This window comes from Podarcis bocagei (genome assembly GCF_964188305.1).
Source record: "Podarcis bocagei genome assembly, chromosome: 1".
Classification (NCBI taxonomy): domain Eukaryota; kingdom Metazoa; phylum Chordata; class Lepidosauria; order Squamata; family Lacertidae; genus Podarcis; species Podarcis bocagei.
In genome coordinates, this window is record NC_138125.1 from 72548414 (window position 1) to 72574042 (window position 25629).

The 25629-nt window shown below is 41.5% G+C and overlaps 1 protein-coding gene across 6 annotated transcripts in view; it reads left to right on the plus strand.

Annotated features, from left to right (window-relative positions):
- The first annotated feature begins 298 nt into the window (after nucleotides 1–298).
- Nucleotides 299–25629, plus strand: part of LMO1 (LIM domain only 1) — a 101618-nt gene continuing 76287 nt past the window's right edge. The window contains exon 1 of one of the 6 annotated variants that reach the window (XM_081185711.1): nucleotides 299–569. In XM_081185711.1, the coding sequence (XP_081041837.1) occupies nucleotides 548–569 (22 nt within the window). In that variant the 5' untranslated portion in view covers nucleotides 299–547. Of the gene's footprint in view, nucleotides 570–8025; nucleotides 8621–9022; nucleotides 9075–9156; nucleotides 9310–9950; nucleotides 10069–25629 lie in introns of those variants that run through there. The other 5 variants (XM_081185710.1, XM_081185714.1, XM_081185709.1 and 2 more) reach the window with 5 other exon arrangements.

Sequence of the window (25629 nt, forward strand, 5' to 3'; positions counted from 1 at the left end):
CTTTTCTCGATGCGTGCCATTTCCAAACTGGCATTCGAGTTGCAGCCCCAGAAGGAGGGTGGGTGTCTCTGAGGTTGCTGCTGCCGCCGCCTTGGGGAAAAGAGAGAGAAAGCTAGAGAGAGAGGGAAAGCGATCGAGCAAGAGCGAGCTGGCTCTTCGGGGGTTCGCCTCCTGTAATTCTAGCTGAGCGCGATCTGGGTTAAAAGTCGTGCAACTGTAGCCGGCTTGGCCGGGGTGTGCATGTGCAAAAGGGGGGTGGGGTGGGCGGCAGGGGGAGAGCGGAGGAAAGAAAAGGCGAGAGTGTGGGGCGGGGTGGGGGGGGGAGAGGGGGGAAAGAAGAAGAAGAAGAAGGGAGGACGCCGAGCCGGGCGCATTCCCCCTCTCGGGCGGCCCGCTTTGCAAACACTCCTCTCTCTCCCCCGCGTGCTCCTCTTCTGCCGGCGCCGCCTGCCCTTTTTCCAACGGAGCGGAGGAACAGCGAACCGGCGGCTTGGAGGGCGAGCCGGCCACGGAGACGGAGCGGCGGAGGCAGCCGATCCCCGCCACAATGGTGCTGGACAAGGAGGACGGTAGGTGGCGGGTGCGGCGGGGTGGGCGAGAAGCAGCAGCAGCAGCAGAAGCGGCGGCGGCGGCGGGGAGCTGTGGCGAGGAGCGAGCGTGGCTCCTGCTTGCCCTTTCCACCCTCCGTGCCTTCCTCGCTGCTGCTGCTGTGCAGCTGGCAATAAGGCACCAGAGCCGCCCGAGCGGAGAGAGAGGCTGCCTCCGGGCGACGTGCGTGCGCGGGGCTGGCTGAGGGACATTTCTGCAAAGTGCACGGCCCGTCCCCTCGGCGCCTGTGCAAAGAAGCAGCCCGCGGCTTCTCTCTCTCTCGCTTTGCCCTCCCGCTTTCGGGACTAGGATTCCGAGGATTTGCCCGGGTGCTGCTATCTTGTCTCTTTCCCCCCTCACAGGACCCCGAAATTGTCATGTTGCGAAGGGAAGCCAGTCCCGTCCTTCCCTCCCGCCTGCTGCGTCTGCTTCTGCCACTTTCTTCTCCCGTCCCCGGATTAGCTCGCCTGCCCTTTAAAAACCCATTAGTTCCTCTCGCGAAATAATGTCGCCACCTTGCCTCTCTCTCTCTCCCCCGCCTCCTCTTATTGAGGAGAGCCGGCTTGGCTAAACGGCCTCGCCAAAAGGCTCCCGGGTGTTTTCAACGGGGAAACGGGGTTACTTTTAAATGTTCGAGAGAGCGCTTCGGAGGCCGAGCTGAGGGGACAAGGTGTGCGTGGAGAGGCGAGGGAGGGGGGGAGGAGAGTGGTAACTGCGTGCAAGTTTCGAAGAAGCGTGTGGTTATTGTTAAGACTTGCCGGGAATTCAGGCAGGGCTCACTTGGGGGTAGCGAGGGAAGGCCGGAGTTTGAGGCGAGAGTTAAAAAGACTATATAAGCTAATGAAAAGGGCAATTGCTGAGGAGGAGGAGGAAGGGACGTCGCCTCTGAAGGGAGGGAGCTCTCCCAAGGGGTAAATAGGCTCCTGGAAGTTGGCGTGTGTTGAGACTCAAGCGAGGATAAGTTAAGAACAGTGGCGTCTACTTAAGCAGTAATTTTAGCTGTCAGACCCGGCTGTAGCACTTTTTTGAGTTAACCATCTGAGGCGGCCTTTGTCCCAGCTGCACTTTAAAAACAGCAACACAATAAAGTCATGGAGCAAAGCTTGAGCTTTCATTTCCCCCCTCTCCCGCAAGAATATGTTGCTTTTTCGTTTTACAAGAAAACTATTTGTCAGCACAAACCTAATAAAGCTTCTCTTGCTCATTGCGCAAGGATTACTGTTGGGTTTGGTTGTTGTTATTGTTGTTTTTTTGAAAAACCTACATAATTTGTGAGAGTGCGTCCTTTTAAGTTTGTGAGACAAATCTCTCTTCTTTTGCAGCTGGGAAAAAAGATTGCTGGTACTGTATAGTTCTCAAAATGCAGCGTGCTTGGACATCACTGCATCTCGACATGTGTTGAGTTGCTGTTTTTTTGTTTTTTTAGGTGTGCACCTAAGGTTTCAAGGTGTACACCTAAAACATGTACAAGTGTTACTGTAAACAAACAGGTGTCCGAAAACCCATGTACAGCACAGACACATGTGCCAGAGAACCAGATTGGATGTGGCTCCTGCCTGAGGGTGAAATTTAAGAAGAGTGCTGAATCAGGCCATTGGCCCACCTGGTCCAGGATCCTGTTCTCACAGTGGCCAAGCAGGAGAGTCCTCTCCCCTCCCATGGTTTCCTAGCCTAATATGTGAAACTGTTCTTTTAGTATGTCTGGCGCTCTACCATTTTTGCATGGCGCGTTCATGAGCAACCTTTTCGTCTTCGAGTTTTTATTCAAAGCATCAGGGCATAAATATTCCCTCAAAGAGCTTAGCTAGGAAGCACTGATGCTTTCCCTTTGCAGCACCAGTGTTTCAACACAGAGTTGCGCTCTCTCATACTTTCTCCTTAGTTACTCAGTTATAGGGCTGGAAAGGCTTTTTTCGTTGGAGCTTACTTCCAAGTAAGAGGACATTGCATTGCACCCTGTGGAATGCCCTCCCATCGGATGTCAAGGTGATGGACAACTACCTGACATTCAGAAGACATCTTAAGGCGGCCCTATTCAGGGAAGCTTTTAATGTATGATATTTTAGTGTTTTTTTGTTTCTGTGGAAGCCGCCCAGAGTGGCTGGGGAAACCCATCAGATGGGCGGGGTACAAATAATTTATTATTATTATTATTATTATTATTATTATTATTATTATTATTATCCTTAAGCATCAAAAGATGCTCAGTGCCATGAAAGAGAAATGCTGTCCTTAGATGTAAAATGATGTTTTGGCCTTGATAAAGTTATGGGAGGACATGAAGTTTGGGACATGAAGTCGTCATCCCGCCCCCCCCCCCCATGAAAGTTCTGTTAAAGTAGCATCCCTTTGTGTTCTGCAAGAACATAATGGTAAGAGAAAAGTTTCATCCTCCTGCTTTGCATACACTTTCCATTTCCAAGGATGTATCTGCTGAGTAAAGCTTAATAAAATGGAAGTGCTGCCTTCTCTAACTGATGTACCCAGTTATGAAAGCTGAGAACCAACAATATAAACTGGGGCGCGGGGGGGGGGGGAGCGGGAGCACAATCCTGCGCCTGTTTCATGACTCTGCCTTAATACCAGAGGGCAGAACTTTGTGCACTTACAGAGATTAACCCATCTATGGCTGTGTACTAATCAGGAGAGGAATCTGACCGTCATACATTGAAAAATGCATAATAGTTAAAATTTATATGCTATTTGTAAGGCCATAGAGCAAGGCTGTGGGGCAAAGTCAATGAATCAATCAATCAATCAATCAAGCCCTAGCTCCTGGTTGCTAAAAGCTCTTAAAAATTGTTATTAACAGGTAGGAATTAAATATCTTTTCATCTCTATGGGAGAAATGTGGCATATGTTTCTGCCCCCAGTACTGAGATCTCAAATATTTTCAGGGTAGGTATGCCTAGTTGTCTATATGCCCAAACTGGAACTTTTGTTGCTATCATGTCCCCCTCCCCCTCCCCACCAGCAGATATCTGAAACTTAAACACTGTTGTCTCAATCTTGTTTTCTAGCAATTGAGGTTTTCCCTCCCAGTCATCAAAACTTAGGCCTCCGTCATAACAAATAATGGCTATATCTATGAACAAGTTCATTTAGGACTTGGGTCGAATCCCCATAGTAACTACATATGAATTTTAAAAAGCCTCCGCCTTGTCTATTCCCCTAAAGACAAAGATGTAAGAGGTTAACTAATGTCAGTATAATTAAGCAAGGTTAATTCATTGCTGTTTTGTTCCTGTGGGATTTTACTTGCATTTCCATCTGCTCTGGTTTTGATGGTGTGAACTGCACCAAATCATCCGAGTGATGTTGAAATGTTATAAATTTTGTTTTACTAGACAAAAAAAGGGTCTTTTTTTTCCTTGATCCTTTTAAATAATAAGCAGGGTGACATTCTGATTCTGTCCTCCCTTAACTTTTTTTTTTTTTTTTTTGCCAAAGGGAGCCTTCCAGCCTATATCTGTTTAAATCTGATTGACGGGTCAAACAGCATGATGCTGCCTCCACAGAGGTAGTAAGGGAAGCAGGTGAGCTACTAGGAAAGACTGAGATCTAAGGAGAGTTTCCTAATGGGGGTATTTGGGTTCTTTCAAGTATTGCAGACATACTCATTAAACATAAGGAGCTCAGGGGCTGGAATGATGGTGGTGTAAGGAAGTGAAACTAGAAACATTGATTATCCAGACAGTTCTCAACAGCCCTCCTTCCAGGAGCTCTCACAAATGGCTGTATAAAAGGAAATAATGGGGATGGTAGTGAAGGTAAAGAGGAAATTAGAATGGGATGCACTTAAAAAGAAGAAATGTTAAGGAACAAACCCCTGATGAGAGGGATGTGGAGATCAGAGTAACAAACTGAAGCGGCGCCTGGGAAATTTTTCAGAATTGTTTGCAAGGAAGTTATTCCAGCAGAGAAATTTACGTCTGTTGAAATGTGTCTCAGAAATTAAGGGCAGAAGCTGGAAAAAGAAACTTGAAGGTTTGCCCCCCCCCCCCCATTGGGGGTTTGCGTGCTGTTCTACACTAATATTTCTCTTTCTTCTTGATTGGGCTCCAGTTGTTGCTAATCTGCAAACATTAAAGGGAATGTCCTATTGCTACATTAAAAGTGAGAGAAGTGGAAGTTTTTATTGGCCTTTGGTATTCCTCTGTAAACTAAGGTGGAGAGATCGTGTTAATGATACTTTCAGGAAGTCTTGTTTATGGGCAGAAGGTCAAATTGTCACTTTACCTCTAACAGTCTTATCATTTCATCTCATAAAGTATCAGCAATTAAAAAAACCTAATACAGTCAAATTCTGAAATAAGAGTTGTTCTCTTCAAAGTGGGTGTTGGAGTGGCCGTTAATATTATGGGCTGTCCTTTGACAAACTTTGGTTTTTGATATCTTCTAGGAAACTAGCAACACTAATGGTTTAAAAGCTGTTCTCTAGCTAGGAGTAGACTGCAGTGCACTGATTTTTTCTGTATTACTAAGATCTCTGCAGATCAAGTTCTGGAGCACGAGAGGAGAACTGGCTTCATATTTATTTTATTTTTAAATTTTCTGTCCCACCTTTGGAAGCATAGAGTTTGTACAGTTGCTGTTCTTTCAAATCTGATATTTTTTGTCAGTGTTTTTGTCCGTGTTTTTGGCAAATGCTAATTTTTTGTATAAGTAACTTGTTAATTAACATTCAGGCAAAAGTCTATTTCTGTGGGATAGGACTCAATAATATTCCAAATACATGAAAGGACAAGAAGACAAAACTGTCATAGTCTTGATTTGATGTCTCCTGGCACCATGTCAAGTTGTGTCAGTGAGGTACCATCACGTCCTATAAGTCCAGAGTGATCTGATGTGATTAGATTGATGCAATAGAATGTGATATTGAGGTAGTGATGGGGAATCTTATTTTAGGACAGAAGCAAAGGTCAAAAATTAGGGTTGAAGGAGCAGATTCTATGACTTGGAATGTATAGAACTCAAGTTATACTCATGTGGACTAGGTTACAACTGAATTTCATTTTCTTCATCTTTATTCCATCTTGGGTGACTATGCCTGTTCAAACCAACTCAGTGCCAGGTGTAGATCCAAAGTTGGATCAATATGGACTGCTTTTGAATTGCAAACGATTCAAGTCCTACTCACTCAGTCAATTCGGTGCAGAATAATATGACCCATTCTAACCTTGGTTTAACTGAAGGTGCTTCGGTTAATAATTTGAGGCTACAGTTTGGCCGAAGTTAAGCACTTTTCACTCACACTGATTTCAGGAGGAGAGATTTTAAAGCAGGCTCTTCACTCTTCCATTGAGATCAAAGGGATTTTTAAAATGCTTAACTTTGGCTGGATCCTTTCCTTAGTTTATTAGCATTTTAGAGAGCATGGGCGGTGGGGGTGAGGATGCCAAACAGTGGAGGAGGAGATGTTGAACTGGGTAAAATTAATAGATGGAATTGTGCTGGCGTACTGCTTCTCATTGTAGTTTCAATTGAGGTTTAAAATAATGGGATGGGCTTAGGGGACATTTAAGTCTCCTGTTCCCATGAAATGTAATAACTCTCTCTCTCTCTCTCTCTCTCTCTCTCTCTCTCTCTCTCTCTCTGTGTGTGTGTGTGTGTGTGTGTGTGTGTCTGGATATCTCTTAAATGATACTGCTGAAGGAAATCTGTGGTGGTATAAAGAGGGAAGCAGTGTTTCAAGAAACTTAAAATTTGATAGCTATTAAAGTTTAACAATGTGTTAGAGAAGTATTATATTTGCTTTTATGATTCATTTAAAAGAACCTCGAACAGGATGAAACCTGACAAAATAGATGCTGTGTATACTTTTTCAATTTGGCAAAAGTGATGCTTTCTGAGGGCATTTAAAGACCAGATCTAAAACTATGGATTCTTAGGATTGCTGGAAATGATAATGGCATGCCTTCTGAAAAGAAGTGCCTTTGGGATTGTGGCATTAAAATCCCACTGACAGTTGTGGCATTCATGCTATAACATAAAAAAAATTCTCGTTTGCAGATGGGCAGTGGCCAAATGAGAAGGGAAGTTTTAAGTATTGAATGAAATGATTCTCTATGCAAAATGATCTATTTAACATCAAATACGTTCAAGGACTGTTAGGATTAAGCATTCAAAATGAAGGGGAAAGGCAAAGCCATTTGAGTTGAGGATAAGGAATCTAATTAAAATAGGTATTAAGGGTATCTGGCTTGAGCTTGCTATCGTGCTTTTAAAAGATGACTCTTGTATCTGTTGTAAAGTAGAGGGAGAAGTATAGCAGAAACTGGAATGAAATGTTTTCTGGGATTAAAAAGGCAGTCGGAAACTTGTTCTTTAGCACTGAGTACTTAAGAACCTCATCCTGTAAGTGTAACCCTTATTTCTTGTGATAGAAAAATCTGAACGCTTCTTCTGAGAGTACGTTTTATGTGTGCAACTAAGGAGCGTTTCGGTTCAGATTTTGGTTTCAGCACCAGCAGTGTAAACTATCATAGTGAGACAGTGTGGAAAGAATGAATTGCAGGCGAGAACAAGCTAGTAAAGGATTCCCCATCTTCATCATATCTAGGTGTTACTAGTGAAAAAATCATGGGTAGAAGGTCTCCCAGTTCACTACCTTCCCCTGTACCCAAGAGTTCAAGTTTTAGATTAAAGCATATTGATGTGAATATTGTAGTTTGTGTTCAGTGTTGTGTCAAAATGTCAAAGTGGGGTGTGTTTTAGAAATAAACCAAGTGATTTTACAGAGGAAGCTGCCAAAATGGCTTTCAAACATAGAAATATAACATGACTGTAGGATTAGGGTGGAAGAGTCACATATATATTATTCAGATGATAAAGTCTTTTGCATAATGACTTACCACCTAATTTTTTTGTGGGAACCCATGCATGTGAAATAGCACCCATGCACACCCACACATGTAAGACTACAAAAAGTTATTTCACACTGTATATTAAAACAACAGCCTGAGGGTGTTTTACCATCTCAGTAAAGTGGGAGGGGGAAATTGGGGGGATCTGCCCTGAAACTCCTATCTACTACAGTGTACAGAACTGTGTTTCTGAACGATAGACTACGACCTGCTAGACGCAACCAGTTATTTCAAAGTAAGCAGGAGAGAAGGAGAAGTGTGATAGGGGGGGGGGATGTGTGTGTCTAAGTACGATTAATAATGCAGATGGTAGTTTACTGTACAGATATTAAGGATATTTTTTTCTCTTCTACTGAGCATCATATCAAAGGTGCACTCAATCAAATAAATGAACCAATGTAATGAAAATGGAGAGCATCAAAACGACAAAGTTAATAGAAACGCAACGTAGTTGGTGCTCTCTGGTTATAGCGCAAACGGTGCTGCAGGTGGTGCTGCTGAGCTGGAAAGCTTTAAATTCTCCATTAAAACCTGACAGAAGAATAAGCCGGTGTCCCTGGGAAATGAGTGCATTTATTCAGCAGCAAGGGTGCAAAGCTCACACAAATGGAGAAGCAGAGGCAGCAGTAGCTAGGCTCAGATATTTTTCTCCCCCTCCTCCCTCTCTTTGAGTGTAATTTTAGATTGAGATTCAGCTTAAATCCAAGGGGAAAACACTTTATAAGGCTGAAAGCTGTATAGTTGCAACAGCCAAGGTTATGGGCTATCAAATGCAATTACATTAAAACAGATTATACTGTGCAAATTGAGCCATTTAGAAGGTGAGAACCAAAGAAACAGCTCTGACCCCCCCTTTTTTCTAAATTGCAGTTTTAGTTCCTTGCAATTCCAAGGTACGAAAGTAGGTGAGACTGCTTTTGTATCTGCAAAGTGCTTCATTTTTGAAGGTAATTCTAACTGAGTGCAATCTAGGTTAAAAGCTGGACAACTGGATAATTAGAGCTCTCTCACTGCTAGAGGACAATCAGCCGTACGTGGCAGCTCATCTTGGCTCCCACGTAGACTAGCTCTTTTCTGCCTTGAGTGGAGGCTATTGGAGACAGAACATCTGCACCCCGACTTCCTCTGAACCCTGAGATGATGGTGCTGGACAAGGAGGACGGTAGGTGAGCTGAGATTTTGTGGGCATCACTCAGCATATTCACGTATGCTGCTTACATGCAGCGAATGAACCTTAAGCGTGCTTTAGTCTCCTGTCTCCCGTTCATTTTATGACCCTGTCTGATATAACAGCTTGCTCCCTCCTCTGCTCTGGCTGATCGGCAAAGGGGGGAAGCAACTCACGCTGCTTTACTTTTGGTTCTAGTGAAGGCTAACAAGTTAAAAACTGTTTAATTTTAAAATAATTGTGGGAGGGTCCCCCCCTTACTTGCCACCCTGCTTGCTGAATTTATTTTTGTCATCTTAGTGTAGTTTCTCCCTCTCTCTCCCCCCTTGTTTGCTACTTGAGAGAGTATTCAGAACTCTGCATCTCTAAAATGCCTCTCTTTCTCTAGCTATAAGCTTAATAATTACAGTTGTGAATGCACCTACTAAATGGCTCGTGGAACAAACATTTTGGTAGGAAAGAGTTGATTTCGTTAAACATAAATGTGTGTATGTGTGTGTGTTTGGGAACTCCTCCTGTTTTAATTTCTGAGGCTAACTTATCCCTTGCAAAGAGTAAATGAATAGCATACAAGTACAGCAAAGGGTTCAAAGGCAGATGTGGCATGTGTGTGACTGTGAAATGTGTGTGACTGTGAAATGACCTGAGAGACGCAACTTAACACTGGTGGTTTCTAGGAAAAGTACGGTAAGTGAGAAAGACATGCTGTTTACAAGCATTGTGTGTGTGTGTGTGTGTGATATATCTGCTTCAGCTAGTCTTGGGGTGCCTGTGATACAGATTATCGTTGGTCAAGTTTAAGGGTAGCGTATGAAATGTTGCGCTTGGAATGCGAAGGGGCAGCTAGTAAGTTAAAAGAAGTGTGAGAGTTCAGAATCCTCCCTCCCCTCTACTGTTCGCTTCATTTTCTCAAAAATGAAAGCGAACTTGAACATACTTCCAGGGAGAAGTTGTGTGTTAGGTTAAATATTAGTTCTTCATATGGTGGTTTCATTTAAGCACGTTGTCATTTACCAAGTGACAGCAGACAGTTTCTGCTATCTGTTGCTGAATAGCATGTATGTTGGTTGGGGTATGTGTTAGGGTATCAATGGGGAGAGAGTGACAAAAAAAATCCCACACTGGATATGGCCAGGTTTTCAGTGTGGAGATCAGCAGCAGCATTATTTTTCTTTTCCAGCCCACTTAGGATGATAAATAATGTTGCTGTTGAAGAAAGTGCTCAACATAACTTTTCATGCAGTTGGTGTATTATTTAAGGCAGCTCTGAATATTAAAACAAAGCAGTGTTGATTGCATAAGGTTGCTATTTACAACATTGGCTAGCTCAGTTTTTTTTAAAGACAGCAGTCTTACACAAGCATCTGGGAATACGTCCCGTTGAACTTGCTGGAGCTTCTTTCTGACATGCATAGGATTGCACCATTCGTGTCTCTTTTATCAAAGGTAAGTTAACACGAGAGTGGGGTGGAACAGATAAAGCAACACGCTTGCATTTAAGAAAATTGTTAATGCACTGATGTGTTTCAGGATGACAGAAGTTCTTTGAAATTTTGTGTCTGCCCATAGATCATTTAGGTCTTTCTCCCTGGCATGTAGTGGGGTGTACCTAATTTGGATGCTGGGAGCCCCCCTGAAAAGTATTGCAGTATTTAATGCATACACTGCTTTGATCTGCTTTACATAAGTTTAACAGTGCAGTGCTTTACATCGGTGCAGTCCTATGCATATCTATTCAGAAGAGAGTTCCACAGAGTTCAGTGAGACGTACTCTCAGGAAAGCATGCAACCTTACTGTATTTTTAAAACTCCTTTGATGTTTATTTAAGTGTATTACAATGTCTCTAAAATTCTTAGTTTGAGCTGTCAGTCATATGCATGAGTAAAAGCTGCCATCTAGAATTTTGTATTAACTGGACATGTGTGATGACAGAAGTTTTTCTACCAGTTCTGTTTGACTTTATGAAAATGCCCTGGTGCTTAAAAAGTAAGTCGTCCAACAACATTTGTTCTAGCCTCTTTTCAATAATCAATAGATATGGCTTCAAATAACAAAGTGGTTTAAAATTATGAACAAAATAGTTATTTAGTATAGATTAGTATAGGTTAGAGATAGCAGTTTTGCAGAGAGAGTTGAAAGTGGTATCACTCATTTTTGTTAAGCACCCCAGAAACTCCACTTACTTCTTTTGTCGCGGTGTTGCTTTTGGTCAAAGAGGTGTTTCAGGTATTTGAAGCACTGCAAAACCTGCAAATCCTGTTTCCTGGAGCCAGTAAGGGATGAGTACACACACCACAGGCAACAGCATCTCTATCAGACCACTCTTTTCCCCCTGAAAAAACTGGTAGAATTAATCATAGAATCATAGAATCATAGAGTTGGAAGAGACCACAAGGGCCATCGAGTCCAACCCCCTGCTAAGCAGGAAATTAGCAAAGGTATTTCAAAGGGCTTACTGTTGTTAGACACTTGCTGAATGAACATTGTTGTTGTTGTTCTGTCCCAGCTTCTACCAACCTAGCAGTTCGAAAGCATACCAGTGCAAGTAAATAAATAGGTACTGCTGCAGTGGGAAGGTAAATGGTGTTTCCGTATGCTCTGGCTTCCGTTGCATCAAAAGCGGTTTAGTCAGGCTGGCCACATGACCCGGAAAGCTGTCTGTGGACAAATGCCAGCTCCCTCGGCCTGAAGCAAGATAAGCGCCGCATCCCATAGTCGCCTTTGACTGGACTTAACCGTCCAGGGGTCCTTTACCTTTTTACCTATTGTTCACGGAACAGATGGCACATATATATATATATAGTTACATGAGAGTAAGCTCTGCATACATAAGGAAGCACATCATAAGAGTACTGAGGTTGCAATGCTATGCATACTTACTGAAGAGTAAGCTCATTGAAAGCAGTGCATAAATTATGCTGTTGGCTTATAATTCTAAACGTTATTATCAGAAAGAAAGGTTAATTGTACACATGATTAGGATCAGGCCCAAACCTGCATGTGAATAAGAAATATTTGGCAGGCTGACCTTATTTTTTTACCCGTCCACTATAACTGTACTGATTTCTTTGTTTCCCTTCAGAGTTTCAAGTGTTCAGAGGAAAGCAACATCTTCTATGGTTGGAGTTTCTTGTTGTTTCTTTTAGTTCACACTTAGTTGAAGGTGTTGCACCGTTGAGACGGAGTTTGGTATCAAAGCCAAAAACAAATATTTCATGACATGATGGTCTTTCTGAAATCAATAGGACTTGCATAACAGTGCCTGAGATCTCTGCTAGAATTTTTGGGTGGTGGTGTAATCTAACTAATACATGAAGGAAAACAAAATGAAGTTGTGTGCAGGAATTTAGAAGCATTGTTTCATATGTAAAAGGGGTAAGTGAGGAATGCAGTTCAGAAATAATAGAACTCCAACCCCACTCCAGCCGCCAAATTAAATATCCACATATCAAGTTAAACTCAAGTGCTTTGATAAATCTGTTTTAAAACCATTCCTTAATAAAGGAACTTTGACAGTTACTCTGCCTCTACTACCTAGTTTGATTTGCTGATAGCCTTGGACCACATTGTTTACATTAAAAATAAATAAATTATTTTTTTGAGGATGGGGTAGTTTGCCAGAAGCTGGATGCTTGGAGTAATGAATATCAAATAATTTTTAGAGGAATGGGTAGGTTAACTGCTTTTGCAATCCTTTACAAAATACTTATTATACAAAATGGTGCAAACCTCTACACCCGTTAATACCAAGAAGAGAATGAAATAGCAGAAACCTGAACTGCAAAGATCAAACCCTGAATCTGCCCAGTCCCTGTTTGTATATAAGGTCTGATGGGCAAGGGAAGTCAAATGAGTTGGTCATTCAAAAAGGTGGTCAACAGCTTAGATCAAATGATCACCATGACAGTGAATATATTTGGAATTCATATTAATTTGGTATTTATATTTGAATTTTGCTCCTAAATGGTGTCTCCAGAACTTTAAATAAAATTCCAAATTTACCGTATTGGCCTGAATATAAGCCTCACTCCCCCCCCCCAAATTCTGCCAAAGTACGGCTTAAATTTGCGACCTTACAAAAATTGGCTTTTACGATTTCGCTGCTGAAACAAACATACAGTAAAATGGAATGGGTGTGAGTGCCTCTGGAATTTTAAGGCAGCGGCTTATATTCGCATATTGTCTTTTTTCTCTCTCGCCCCCCGGATTGTAAAGGTGCGGCTTATATTCGGGCCAATACGGTACATGAATTCCAAATATATTCACCTGTCATGAGACGTGAGCATATCCCCCAAAATCACTCCATCAGGAGCTTAAACTTTTGCAAAAGATAGCTCAGTGGTTAGAGCATGAAACCTTTAATTTCAGGGTCATAGGTTAGAGCCCCACGTTGGGCAAATGATTCCTGCATTGCAGGGGTTAGACTAGAAGGCCCTAGTGGTCCCTTCCAACTCTACAATTCTATGATTCTGGGAAAAGCACTATTTATACCTAATCTCCAAATCCTGTATTTGAGTTTAAGATCCTAGTGTTGGAATCTTCAGTTTGAAAATTCAGCCTTTGCATGTAGATTTCAGTTTGATGCTTCTAATTCATTTCATTTTGGAATTGCAGAAGGCATAAATCGCTGGTGTTACTTAGGCGTACTATTTAGTTAGCACTGTGTTTTTCTTGAATGATTTTTTTTTAAAAAAAGTAAAAGTAACAATATGTAAAGGAGAGTAGATACGGATGAAGGTTGTTAGCAGTTGGAAACATCGGCCAGTTATAGAGCAAGACATTGATCAGCATATTGTAGCATCCATAGCTCTTGAACAGAACAAAGGTCACAGTAGCAGGAAGCATCAAGATTAGTTAGAGAACTCCAGGCACTTGACGTTGGGGTAGATTTCTCTAATAATAGTGAAAGTCAAAGCTTGCAGATAAATTGATCAAGAAGGGACAATCCACTTGATGTAAGATACCATTAGCAGCACACTTACGGGCATTTAAGAAGGCACTTACAGAGTAAAAACAAACCTGAAGTGGGGTGTTGACGGTATTGAAATGTGGGAATGGGAGATATCTGGTGTATTGATAGTGAAGAAACGGATGAGAGGGGAAAGCAAGTGACTCACTCTAAAATGTCACCTTAAGCACCACTCTGACTGCTTTCTACTTTGAGAAAACGATATGCATGTGCAACATTATGGAGCCATTGAACAGGCACTTCTGTATATTGTGCATCCCACCAGTCCTCCTATAATGATAAATCTCTTTGCTTCGGAATAGATGCATTTCCAGGAGATATCCTGGTAAAAGTTATCTGTAATTACCTACGGCAAATTGCAAAAAGAATTAGAAATACATTGCTGCTGAGGGACTCTGTAATGTACCTAGTTCAGAAAATTATGCAGTCTACTAGGAAGAATGAAGATACTTTGTTCAAAATGAGTGTTAAGAATATCAGTTTATTAATTGTATTTATCATTGGCAATGCCAGAAAAGAAAAGAGAAAAGAAAAGGTAGTTTTAGCAGCGGTAAAAGTAGAAATAGATGTTTGTCGTTCTGGTATAGCATAAAAGAACGCCACCAAAACATCTTGCTTATGTAGTGGTAGTAACATCACAACATCTTAGAAGAACACACAATTCAGTTTCATCACTAAATATTGGGGATTGTCACATGTCAAACTGGTAGTACTGGTTTAAAAGTAATTCTTGGTTTAAAAGTAAATGTCAACCTAACATGAGTGAACAAGGCTGATGGCACATGGCTGAATGTAATAAACTGAATGGTTGTATGTGATTAAAAACATAGCTATTTTGGGGTCCCACACTAAGTACAGCACTGGCTTTTTAGAACAACAGTCTTAGAATAGGCAGTTCAAATGTGTGAAGCTACAGTATGTCTGGACAGAAATTTATTCCTCAGGGTCTTGAGTCAGTGGTACTTTAACCAATCTATTTTCTCCACCCAAAAGGAAAATGAGGTGTTCTAAGAGCCATAACAATGAATACATGTGACAGCAGAGAGCCTGGATCATCCACTGGACAGAGAATTTGCTTTGTAAGACCTGGGTTCAAAGCACAACTTTGCCACAGGTTTCCTAGGTTACAGTGAGCAAGTAAATATTTTCTGTCTCGTACTCTAAACATTGGAATATTCAGAGAGTGGTTGTGAGGAAGAGTGAGCTGAAATTTGTCAAGCGCTTGGCATGCCATTGAAAAGATTGATTGGAATAGACTTTCCTTTATTTTAAGGTAACATCAAGGCTGTAATCCTGTGATTATGGGCTATGCTTAAGGTTCATTTGAATCAACGGCAATTGGATGCATGTTGCTGTTGTAGGATGTCAGCAATCATTTGACTGGCTATGCTTGCAAACCCAGTTCCTAGAACTTTTCTAGGGAACAAACACATAATAAATAAAACCTGAGGCTGGATCCCTCCTTCAAGTTGTGCTCTTAATTTCCAGATGTTGCTGTTGGGATCAGTTTGGATACTCTGTTTTAGCATTAATCACTGGAGAAGGGGGATGAATGTGTATGAAAAGTATGCACTTAAAGGTTTACTTTTAACTGTAGTATGGAAGAATCTTTGAAATGCAGGGATACAGACACTATCTTTCTATGGACTTGCATTCAGTGTTCATGTTGCACTCACAAGAGATGATAAAATATCAATCTCTTTGCTGTAGCAGCTCTTATGAAACACTGGAACTACAGAATCTTCAAAAAATGTTCCTTTTAAGAGCAGTACATTATTAATAAAGTAGTCCATTAGGTCTGGTGATAAAGGGTCAGAGAGTCTGAAATATCTGTCTCTCAAATGGTTAAGGAATTTATCACGGTTGGAGGATTAATTGATTTCATTTGGGAAGCATTTTAGGTCTTCACATTTCAAGTTCAGAGGTAGCTGTGCTCTGTAAATGTGACTTTCCTACTGGAAGTTCTTGTTTAATCCACATCAGATCATAAATTTGACCCCCCCACCTCCCAGTGCAAGTGCGCCTCTGACTTGGACTGAACATTTGTATATTCATTAATCTGTATCCTTCCAGCTATCTTCCAAGGAGATCAGCATGGTGTTTTAGTCCTGCAACCACCCTGTGGGGCAACTGAGTCTACGCGAATCCACCCAGAAAGTGCCGGGATCTTGAGGCTGGGTTTCCACATTCAAGAGTACTGTTTAATCTACTTGCACCAAACACTTGCGCAACACTTTAAAATAGTTAGATGATGGAAAGAGCATCATTATAACCTCCAGGTGAGATTTCAGTATGGAATTTGAAGTTAACAAGACCTATTTATACCGATGTTAGTAAAGTTGGCAGTGTGTACATAAATTAATTTCAGCCACTTTTGGGCTTGCAAACAGCAACAAGAAACAGTTAGTGGCTGTGTTTGTACATAATGATAAGCATTCATTTATTGTGTTTGGAAAGAGTCACAATGCCCCTGCGAGTCCCACCCTCTCCCTTCTCAGATGTAGCTACAAAGAGGAATTCTGAAGTTGTTGCGTTTAAAACAGTTTGTTGCACCTGAACCCAATCAACGTAGGTAGTATTAACTATGGCTTGCTGAAATAAGTCAGCTTCAACCATGGTTATGAAGCCGGTTTCTTGAAACCCACGGCTAAAGCTGACTTGTTTCAACAAAAGATCAACCACAGACGGGACATTGTAAACAGTGGTTAAATGAAATCAGAAATGAGAATTTCTGACTGAAAGCTGCATTGGAGGAGGAGATAGGAGAAGAAGTGCGTGGACTGAGGATCACTTAGGCTCAGTCCTCTCACAATAATCCATAGTCGACCATAATGTCCAGACACAGCCAGTGTGCGTTGTGGGTGCAAGTGCTGTTATTCATTTCAGGTCTGCAAGTACATGTCAGCATTGTTATTTCCCATATCTATTAGGTTAATATTATTGTCCTCCTTTCTTCTTCTTCCAAGACACATCCTGAGATTATTTTTTATCCGCTTGGCTCAAGAAATTCTATCAGGAATAGCACTAGGCAGTACTGACGCATAATTGAATAGGTTTTAAAAAACAAAAACACTTGATTTATTCCTGGACAGTGTTGAAAGGTATGGCTCAAAGTCACTGAAAAGAAGGGGTTTGGTAGAGCAATTCTTTGTTCTGTACTTCCTTGAGCTGGATTTTCTCTTCTTAAAAAGATTGATACTTATATGCTTAAAGTGAAAGAGATTGGATGTGAAGTATGTGAGCGGCTACCTTCGTGTCTTCCATGGAATGATCAAGAGCTGCGATCTCACGAGCTGTGTTCAGTTTGGACGGAAGAAACAGAAACATATTGCAGTGGACTTGATTTCTAATAAATAAAAGCAAGTATAATGAGTGTGTAACTGGGAAGGAAGATAAAGGCAGCCATGCTTTAAATTGTTAATGACGGTGCCAATGGCTGCAGCTTTACCACAGCTGTTTAAATTGATCAATTTTGTTTAGGCAGTAGCCCGGCGTGCAGCCCTTTCAAGGGAGCTCCAAGATATTTTTAAAGACAAATCTGGATCTTATTAAATGGGCTTTTTAAAGGTCTGGAGTGCCAATATTGCAGATTATTTTTAAGGGTGGATTTGCTTTCTATTGTCACAGTTCTGACAGGAGCGCATTCTCTGTGTAACACCTCTAAGCCTTGGGCTCCTAATAAAACCACAGTTTTGAAACCACTTAACAATTATAGTACCAGGATTGTTTGTGAGTGGATTCCGGACTGCAGCCTAAAGAGTTCCACTTGTTAATTTTTAACTAATGACACGTAATCAAAATGGTGGAATGGAACACCAGCACGAAATACGCCACTGCTTTGCCATGAGTTCTTGGCAGGCTTTTATTGACAGACTGTCATCTTGCTGGGCGGGGAGGGGGAAAAGTATATATATTCCAAGATTGTGGATGGCCCTTTAATAATGCTTAGCATTTATATAGCAGTTAAGAGTGTTCGAATCACTTTTCCTGTATTGTAATATTTGCAGCAACCGTGTAAAGCCACTGGGACCCCAATATGCTAACTCCAGGTGTGAGGACTCCCTAGCAAAATGCAGTGAAAGGCAGAAGCACCACAATTTGTGCCAAATGACTGTGAGCTGCCTGCTGGTCTAAATTTCACGCAGTTCCCTAGTGTCGCTGCAGGACGCTGTGGGGTATTTAAAATGGCAGGCAGCTTCCCAGATCCAGCTGCTGACACAAGGTTTGCCCACAGCTGGGAGAACAGGCATGTAGGAAGGCTCAACCTCAGTGACAGTGCACCAACCCCCCTCTGGTCTGTGGGCCTCAGCACCTGCCTGAGGGTTCCAGATGCTGCACCCGGCCCTGAAGGTAGAGGTTAGAGATGGAAAATGTGACGGAGTGGTTTGCTGAAGAACATCAAGTGAATTCATGGCAGAGATGACTTTGAGGTTCTGCCGCTTAGCCACTGTTTGATACTAGAGGTATTCTGGCAGGTGTTTACTAGCATTTGTTCCATACATCTATGCCCAGTAAGGGCCAGATTTGTGTGTTCAGCCGCACTACCTATTTTTGAAAAGTTCATCTGCAGCGAGTACAAACAATTGGGGTAAACGGGACTTTTGTTGCTATTGTTCTGTATTCGTGGATGGGGGACTACTGAACTCTAATATGCAATGGCACCTACTCAGCTCAATGCTCTTTGGTTGAAGGTTGAATAAGCGGTTGAAGGTTTCTGCAATGGCACCAAAGGCTGGCGAAACCTATCCAGTAGCTCAGAGGAAAATGAGCCTTGTTTGAGCACTAGTTATTCCTTGGCCCCTATAATGTGTTTATAGTTGCGTAAGCTTAAGCTGAATCTGATTTCTTTCTCTTTTTTTAAAAAAATCATCCTTTGAAAGGAAAATGGTTTCTATAAATATTCTGCTATAGATATGAAGCCAACAGTGGGCAGCCGCCTTACACCTTTTGACCTGTCTGCAAAGAACAGAGCTCTTCTCTGCAAAGGACTCCTTGATGTCTGTTTTTACTCTGTGCCCTTCCATTCATTTGCCTATACAAAGCAATAAAGGGTAAAACTAAAGTAACATAAATTGGTCTGTCTTCCTGAATCCATGTCTCGCTAATGTACCCAGATTAACTCAACTGTAAATTGTCTCCTTTGGATGTCGTGTCTTGCTGAAAGTTTCCTATATGATTCATGATTTGAATTGCTTTTAACAGCTATTGGCTAAGCAATATGGTAAATGTACAAGGTGATGCAATTGGCATTAGTGAGAGAGAGAGAGAGAGGATGCACAGGAGCATGTAATGCAGTCAATACTACATTAACTACTGATGCCCAATTACAGAAACTGGAAGAGTGGCTTTTAGGAGCATTAGGACTTGCAGAAGAGCTGAGATCACCTGCCGCTCCTTGCCTAAAAGCTTCACCCTTTATGCGCTGGGATCAAAGCAAACATTCAGTTGCTATTTTGTCGTGCACAGCAACAAAGGGGCGTGTGGGGAGGGGGCGGTTCTTGTTCTTTTCCTTGCCTAAAAAGAAGTGTCACACAGATGCTTTTAATGCATGTAAATTCATGTCTTCGTTTTTCAAGATTTTGCTCTCCCATCTCCTGGGGGGGAGGCCCTATTTGAATAAAGACTTTAACCACCACTGCTCTAACTAGTTCTGTTGCTCTGTGCCTTTGTCACTGAAAGACGTACTCTACCTCTCCCCCCCCCCTCTTCTTTTTTTGTCTTTAGTGAATTAGATGGAGCAGAATTCATCCTCCCCACCCCGTATGGTTTCTGCACTTTCTCTAATCCCAACCTGATTGTTTGAGAGGCGAGGTGCCTTAAGTCGCTAGAAAGCATTCTAAATATAGAGAGATGATGGCTTCATTTCCACTGAGGTGGTAAACCTGAGATTCAACTGTACTGCTTCAAACAGCAGTTGTGGACTTGCACGATTGAAAGTGCTTCTCCACACAAAATCAGTCAATAAAAATCCCAGCATGTCAGGGAGAAGGGTAGGTTAGATGCTTCCACCATGCCACTTTCCCTGGGGGGAGGGGTTTGGGGGGCCCTTCAGGTTGGTGTTTTATTGAGGGTACATTCAGCAACATGTTATTGACAATACTAGGGCTAATACTACATTAGCAGTGGATTTAACCTATGTTATTAGTTATTCTATGATGATTTACCAATGCTACCACAGAATTTATGTCAGGAGGGGTTGCAGCACAACAAAAGCAAGGATTTTAGCAGGAAATTACAGGATATCTGCCCCAACAGCATCATGAGTGTAAATCTTCATGAATGTCCAGTATAGATAGATAGATAGATAGATAGATAGATAGATAGATAGATAGACAGACAGACAGACAGACAGACAGATAGATACAGTGGTACCTCTGGTTGCGGACAGGATCCATTCCGGAGCTCTGGTTGGGTCCTGAGGTTTTTGCAGCTGGAGGTGTCTTGCGCATGTGTGCAGCTTGGTAGAGCGCTTATGTGCATATGGCATATGGAAGGCTAGGATGAAACAAGTTGTTTGGGATAGCTAGAGTTCAGCTGGTTGAGTAGAGTACAACAGATAAATACTTTAAGCTCTTGGGGCATCAAAGAAGGAGCAACTGAAGCCCATACTTTAAAGATACAAAGTTTTGACACCTAGAGTTCAAATTCCATGCTGTAACTCTCAAATATTATTTTTCACTGTTTTTAGTCTAAAAGTAATCTGCAATATTTAGCTCATCCTTGAGAAATACAATGTGATTCCAGTTTTACAGATGAGAGGAACAGAGATTGATGCTTGTCTAGGAGCTGTTCAGTGGAGTTAATGACTGAACTCTGATTTGAACTTCATGTTGATAGGACAGAGTGCAGTGCTATCTACTGGACCATTGTATGTGGCAATTTATAAGAAATAAGGAGAGGATGTAAGCCAGTGGTCAGTGTGCAATGTCGATTCTTAACTTCCACCTCTCTTGTTTCATGTCAAAAAGTAATGACATATGCGAATAATTTTATAATTAGGCACAAGTCAAGTACAAGGAATTATTAAAGCCACTGGGAGCTTGAAAGGGTCTAACATTGAAATTGTAGCAGTGCAGAGTGAAAGGTTTGTATTGTAATGTTTAGTGAAATAAGTTTAGTGGAATGAAGAATGCCAAGACTGAGGGCTCATAGACATCATGACCACTACACAGAGGTAAGTGGAAATAGCCTCCATGTTGCTGTGATATGCAGGGCAGCTGGGTTCTACCTTCTCCGCCATGGTGTGGCAAATCGACCTGCATGCTAAAGCCACTGAGTAGATATCAAGTGGCCTCCATAGAGTGGTCTCTTTGGAACCCCCTCCTCTTCAGTATTAGACAGGCACCACCTATGTTATGTTTTGGTGCCTCCTGAAGGCCTTTGTCTTCCAACAAACCTGTTAAGTTGATATCTTTTCCAGTCTGCATTACTACTGGAATTGTTTATACAATGTTTTATTGTTTTACCACTTGCTTTCTGCCTTGGGCTCCTTTGGAAACAAGGGAGAGATATAAATTTAGGATGGAGTTCAGCGTCATGTTGTGGAGAATGTGCCACCAGAACAAGCTTTGCTACTTACCAAATGGAACAATCCTCGCCCCCCGCATGCTGTTCTGGGTGTTTTTCCAACCCTCCTGATCCAATTTTAGGGTTTGGGAAAAGCCCTCATGCAGAGCTTTTGTTGATGAGACTCAAAAGAAATAGTATTAAGAAATAATGGAGCAACCTTATCAGTGTCTTCAAAGAGCAATTCTAAGAGGAGGAGCTGAAACTATTGTTGTCTTAGTCCCAGTTCATACATTCAAAAATCAGGCATTCAAAGTGGATTTAATCACTGTAGCTGTATAGGAAAAATAACATAGGCGCTGGATCCTCTTTGTCAAAAAAGAATTTTTGGGAGCCCTCTGACATCCTTATCCTTTGGAAAGAGAAAATGCATGAAGGACTTCTTGACAACCTCATGGACCTAAGCTTCTATGTTACTTTTGTGGCAAAGAGGGAAGATTTAGGAAATATATCAATCTATGACTTAGATTCCTAGACTGAGACATTCCTTCTTTGTCCTGCTACTTTGCATGGAAAGGAGCAATAAAAAGCAGTATGTTTTCATCGCCTTCCTATGAATATATCCACCCCCCTTTTTCATAGAGGGAGAAAACTCAAGTCAAATGCTAATAAATCCCAGAACAGGGGTGACCAACATGGTGCTCTCTATATGTTGCCAGGCTACAACTCCCATCAGCCCCAGCCAACATGGCCAAGGGCAGTGGGAGTTGTAGTCCTACAACATCTGGAGGGTACCACATTGTCCATCTCTGTCCTCGATATATAATTTCTCAAAAGAATTCATGGGTATCCTTACTGATGAATCAAGAGTGCATACTAGTGTTGTTCCTGTCTTGGCTAATACTTTTGCACGTCTGCATATGTTTTGTTCAATCAAGTATTGGGCAGAATCAAAAATTGGGAGAGGATTGTTGCTGTTAGCTCTTCTTTATCAGTGCTCCTTTGCAGACCCAAAAGACACTCAGGAGAAGACCAGAAAGTCATCCCCTGGCCTTCAATCAGGGCAAGGAGCGTGTAATGTTCTGGGGTCATGAGTCTGCTTGGTTAAGATCTGGTGGTTCTCATAAATCTTGTTAGAAACGGATGCCAGTGGTTCAATATGCAAAACACTTCCAACACATGCTAAGTTGTTTAAACAAGCAATAGCTTCCAACTGGTCAAACTCTTGTGATCAATGTTTAGTTTAATGAGCATTGTTGACAATATTTCCCCTGTAACAGTTCAGGCCCACAACCCCCAAAGTTTAAGAAACCTAGGCCTCCTTTTGATTTTAATCACACACCCTTGCACTCTGATACTTTCCTTGGTGAAGTTCTGGGCTCACATTCCTAGTTAAGATCACAGGCACACACACCCATATGACTCATTTGTTAGCCTTTTCTTCTTGGGAAAAAGTGCACTCTTTAAGTGGGCTGCTCAGCGAAATAGGTACATTCATAAAATAGCTGATTGAAAAGCAATATTTCAGATAAATACAAGCCAGTGATCTATCAGCAGCTGTAATAAAAGCTGGGCTTCAGGCTGTGATTTTATTTTGAAATAATAAGAATTGCTTTATTCTTTTTACTTGAGTTACCATGGTAATTCTGTCGTGTAGCAGTGTTATATTGATTTAGAAAGTGGACAGTAATATTTCTTTTGTGTTACTCTGTTTCTAGGGGTTGATTTCTAATTTCCACTTGGAGATTACTTTTATAAATTTCTTAAGTCCTTCCCCCTTTTTTTTCTAGCAGTGTAATTTCCCTCTCACACAGTGCTATTTTCTGAGCTTATTGGTTTGCTCTTATTTTAAATTAAACTTGCAGGCTTCAAATATTGAAATGACATCTTTGTCTGTGTCTGTACTTTGGTTTAGCAAAATATTACAGTCTGGTGTTTTATACTTAATAATTTAAGGGAAGCTTTATGGCTGCCATCAGTGGTTCTTGGGTAACGTATGACTAAACCAACAGAAAGCGTGGACCTCTAACATTTTAATACTGTGTAATGATGCCTCAACCGTGCATACCATTTCCTTTTTAAAGAAAAATGTACCTGGTATGCAAGAGCAGGTTTTAATAATTAAGATCTCAGGTTATTTATGTGAATTTATAATAGCTGGCTTGGTTTCTGCCTTCATAACTTCCAAGGTAGCTAAGAAAATAGCCAGTTCAGTGCACGAGGAGTTTGGCGCGATGGGGAGACAAAGCCTTCCCTACATTTTCTTCTTTCAAAGTGTTCTTCCATGTCTGCGCAGGTGGTAGCCAGAGCAAAATTATTAAAAAGCAAACACCTAAAACGGCGACAGCTAAAATGCAACATGGTTGTTGTGCCCATAGGACATCTACTCATAATTGCTTGGTAGTGTTCTTAAACCTTGGGTCACCAAACGTTGTTAAACTACAATCCCCATCATCCTTGACCATTGCCAGCTAGAGGTGATGGGAGTTATAGTAACTGGTCCAGAAGCTTCAACTAGTACCAAATGCTGAGGTCTGGCAGCATGTAATTCCACTGCTGAGACAGCTGCACATTCAAGATTCTTTTGTCAATTTGCAAAGACCTCAACAACTTGGGCCCCAAGTATCTGATCTCTTGTACTCCATCTTGATCATTGAGATCCCCTGATGGGGCATTTTCTCGTGATTGCCCACACCCTTGAGGTATGGTCAGACTTCATAATGGGCTGAGCCTTTAGTGCAGGAGGGCCTGCCCTATCAAACTTCGTACCAGTAGAGGTTTGCCAGGAACCATCCCTGCCTTCTTTCAGACATCTTTGGAAACTGTAATATTTAGACACACCTTCACAATCTGAATTCCTCTTTTTAGCCAGCCAGTCTCTACCCATTTTGCATTGATGTTTTGAATTATGCTTAATAGATGCATGTGGACTGGCTTTATTGTGTATGCTGTATGATTTACATTCTGAAAGTGTGGGTTATTAAATAAATAAATAAAAGTTTGACCCAAGGTCATCTAGGAACCCTGGTATAATAATAAGCCCTCTTCCTTTTTCTCCTCCTGACCTTAAACCATTTTTCTTTCCTCTTTTCCTTTCTACTGTTCCTTTTTCTTGTTCCCTACTGGTTGTCAATATGTTTGGGGGAAGACTAGTTCAGGCCCAGGTAGCAAAGTGCTGCACTCCAGATGTTGGACCACAACTCCCATCATCCTTGACCATTGGCCATGCTGCCTGGGGATGATGGGAGTTGTAGTCCAACAACACCTGGAGGCCATCACTCTTTCATGTTCAAAAGAGTAGATTTAAGGAGGAATGAATTGTCCTACTAGGTTTATAAAATATAAAATGTATACATTATTATTTTTTAAAAAACAAACTATGATCCAGTTTCAAACATTTAGGAGCTATAACTGATCTGCCAACAACATTGCCATACCTTTGGTGCTAGTTATCAACACTTTTGGTCTGGATACCCAACTGCCGAAGATCATGTAGCCGTTATCTGTTACATTTAATTGCTTATCAGCAACTTCCTCTAAGCGCATGAGAAATAATGCTCACATGATACTCTTCCTGGGAAGGGTTTGTCTTAGGAGTCTATCCTTGCATGTTTCTTTGATCAGTTCCCTCCACTGAAATCAATAGGGATCCCTGTGTCGTCTGTGTTCCACAGATCTACGAACACACTCACTGATCCTTAGGTGAGACTGGTGTGCTTTTTATTTATAAAGTGACCTGCAAAGGTTGTCATCCAATTCCTAAAGGTGCTCATAGATTGATAGAATTGTAGAGTTGGAAAAGACCCTGAGGGCCATCTAGTCCAACTCCCTGCAATGCTGGACTCTTGCCCACAGCTAGTAAATATTTGACATCATTTTTAAATTGGGCATAATTTTACAGATGGAGAAAGGGATCCCACTTAGGATTCTGTCTATTTAGAGGATCAGGACCTAATTTTATTAAGACAAAGGTAATTCTTCATTTGCTTTAAAACTTTGTACAGTGATACCTCGGGTTAAGTACTTAATTCGTTCCAGAGGTCTGTTCTTAACCTGAAACTGTTCTTAACCAATATAATATTATTTCCCAATATAATATTGGGAAATGTGAGACGAGGATAAAAAATAAACGGAAAATTATCAGACAAGCTGAGGGAAGTTCTGGAAAAAAGGGTTTAAGTTAAAAGTGGATGCATAATTTTGTAAAAATGTTTTTTTTATGGAAAATCTAATAAAAAATATTTATTTTTTAAAAAAGAAACTGTTCTTAACCTGAAGCACCACTTTAGCTAATGGGGCTTCCTGCTGCCACCGGAGCATGATTTCTGTTCTCATCCTGAAGCAAAGTTCTTAACCCAAGGTAATATTTCTGGGTTAGTGGAGTCTGGAACCTGAAGCATATGCAACCTGAAGCATATGTAACCTGAGGTACTACTGTATTTGGGGGAAATGGTTCAAATGTGAGGGCCGATATGAAACAGTAGAGTTATTTTTAATCTGAGAACAAACTTTCAGCATGCTTTACAAATCA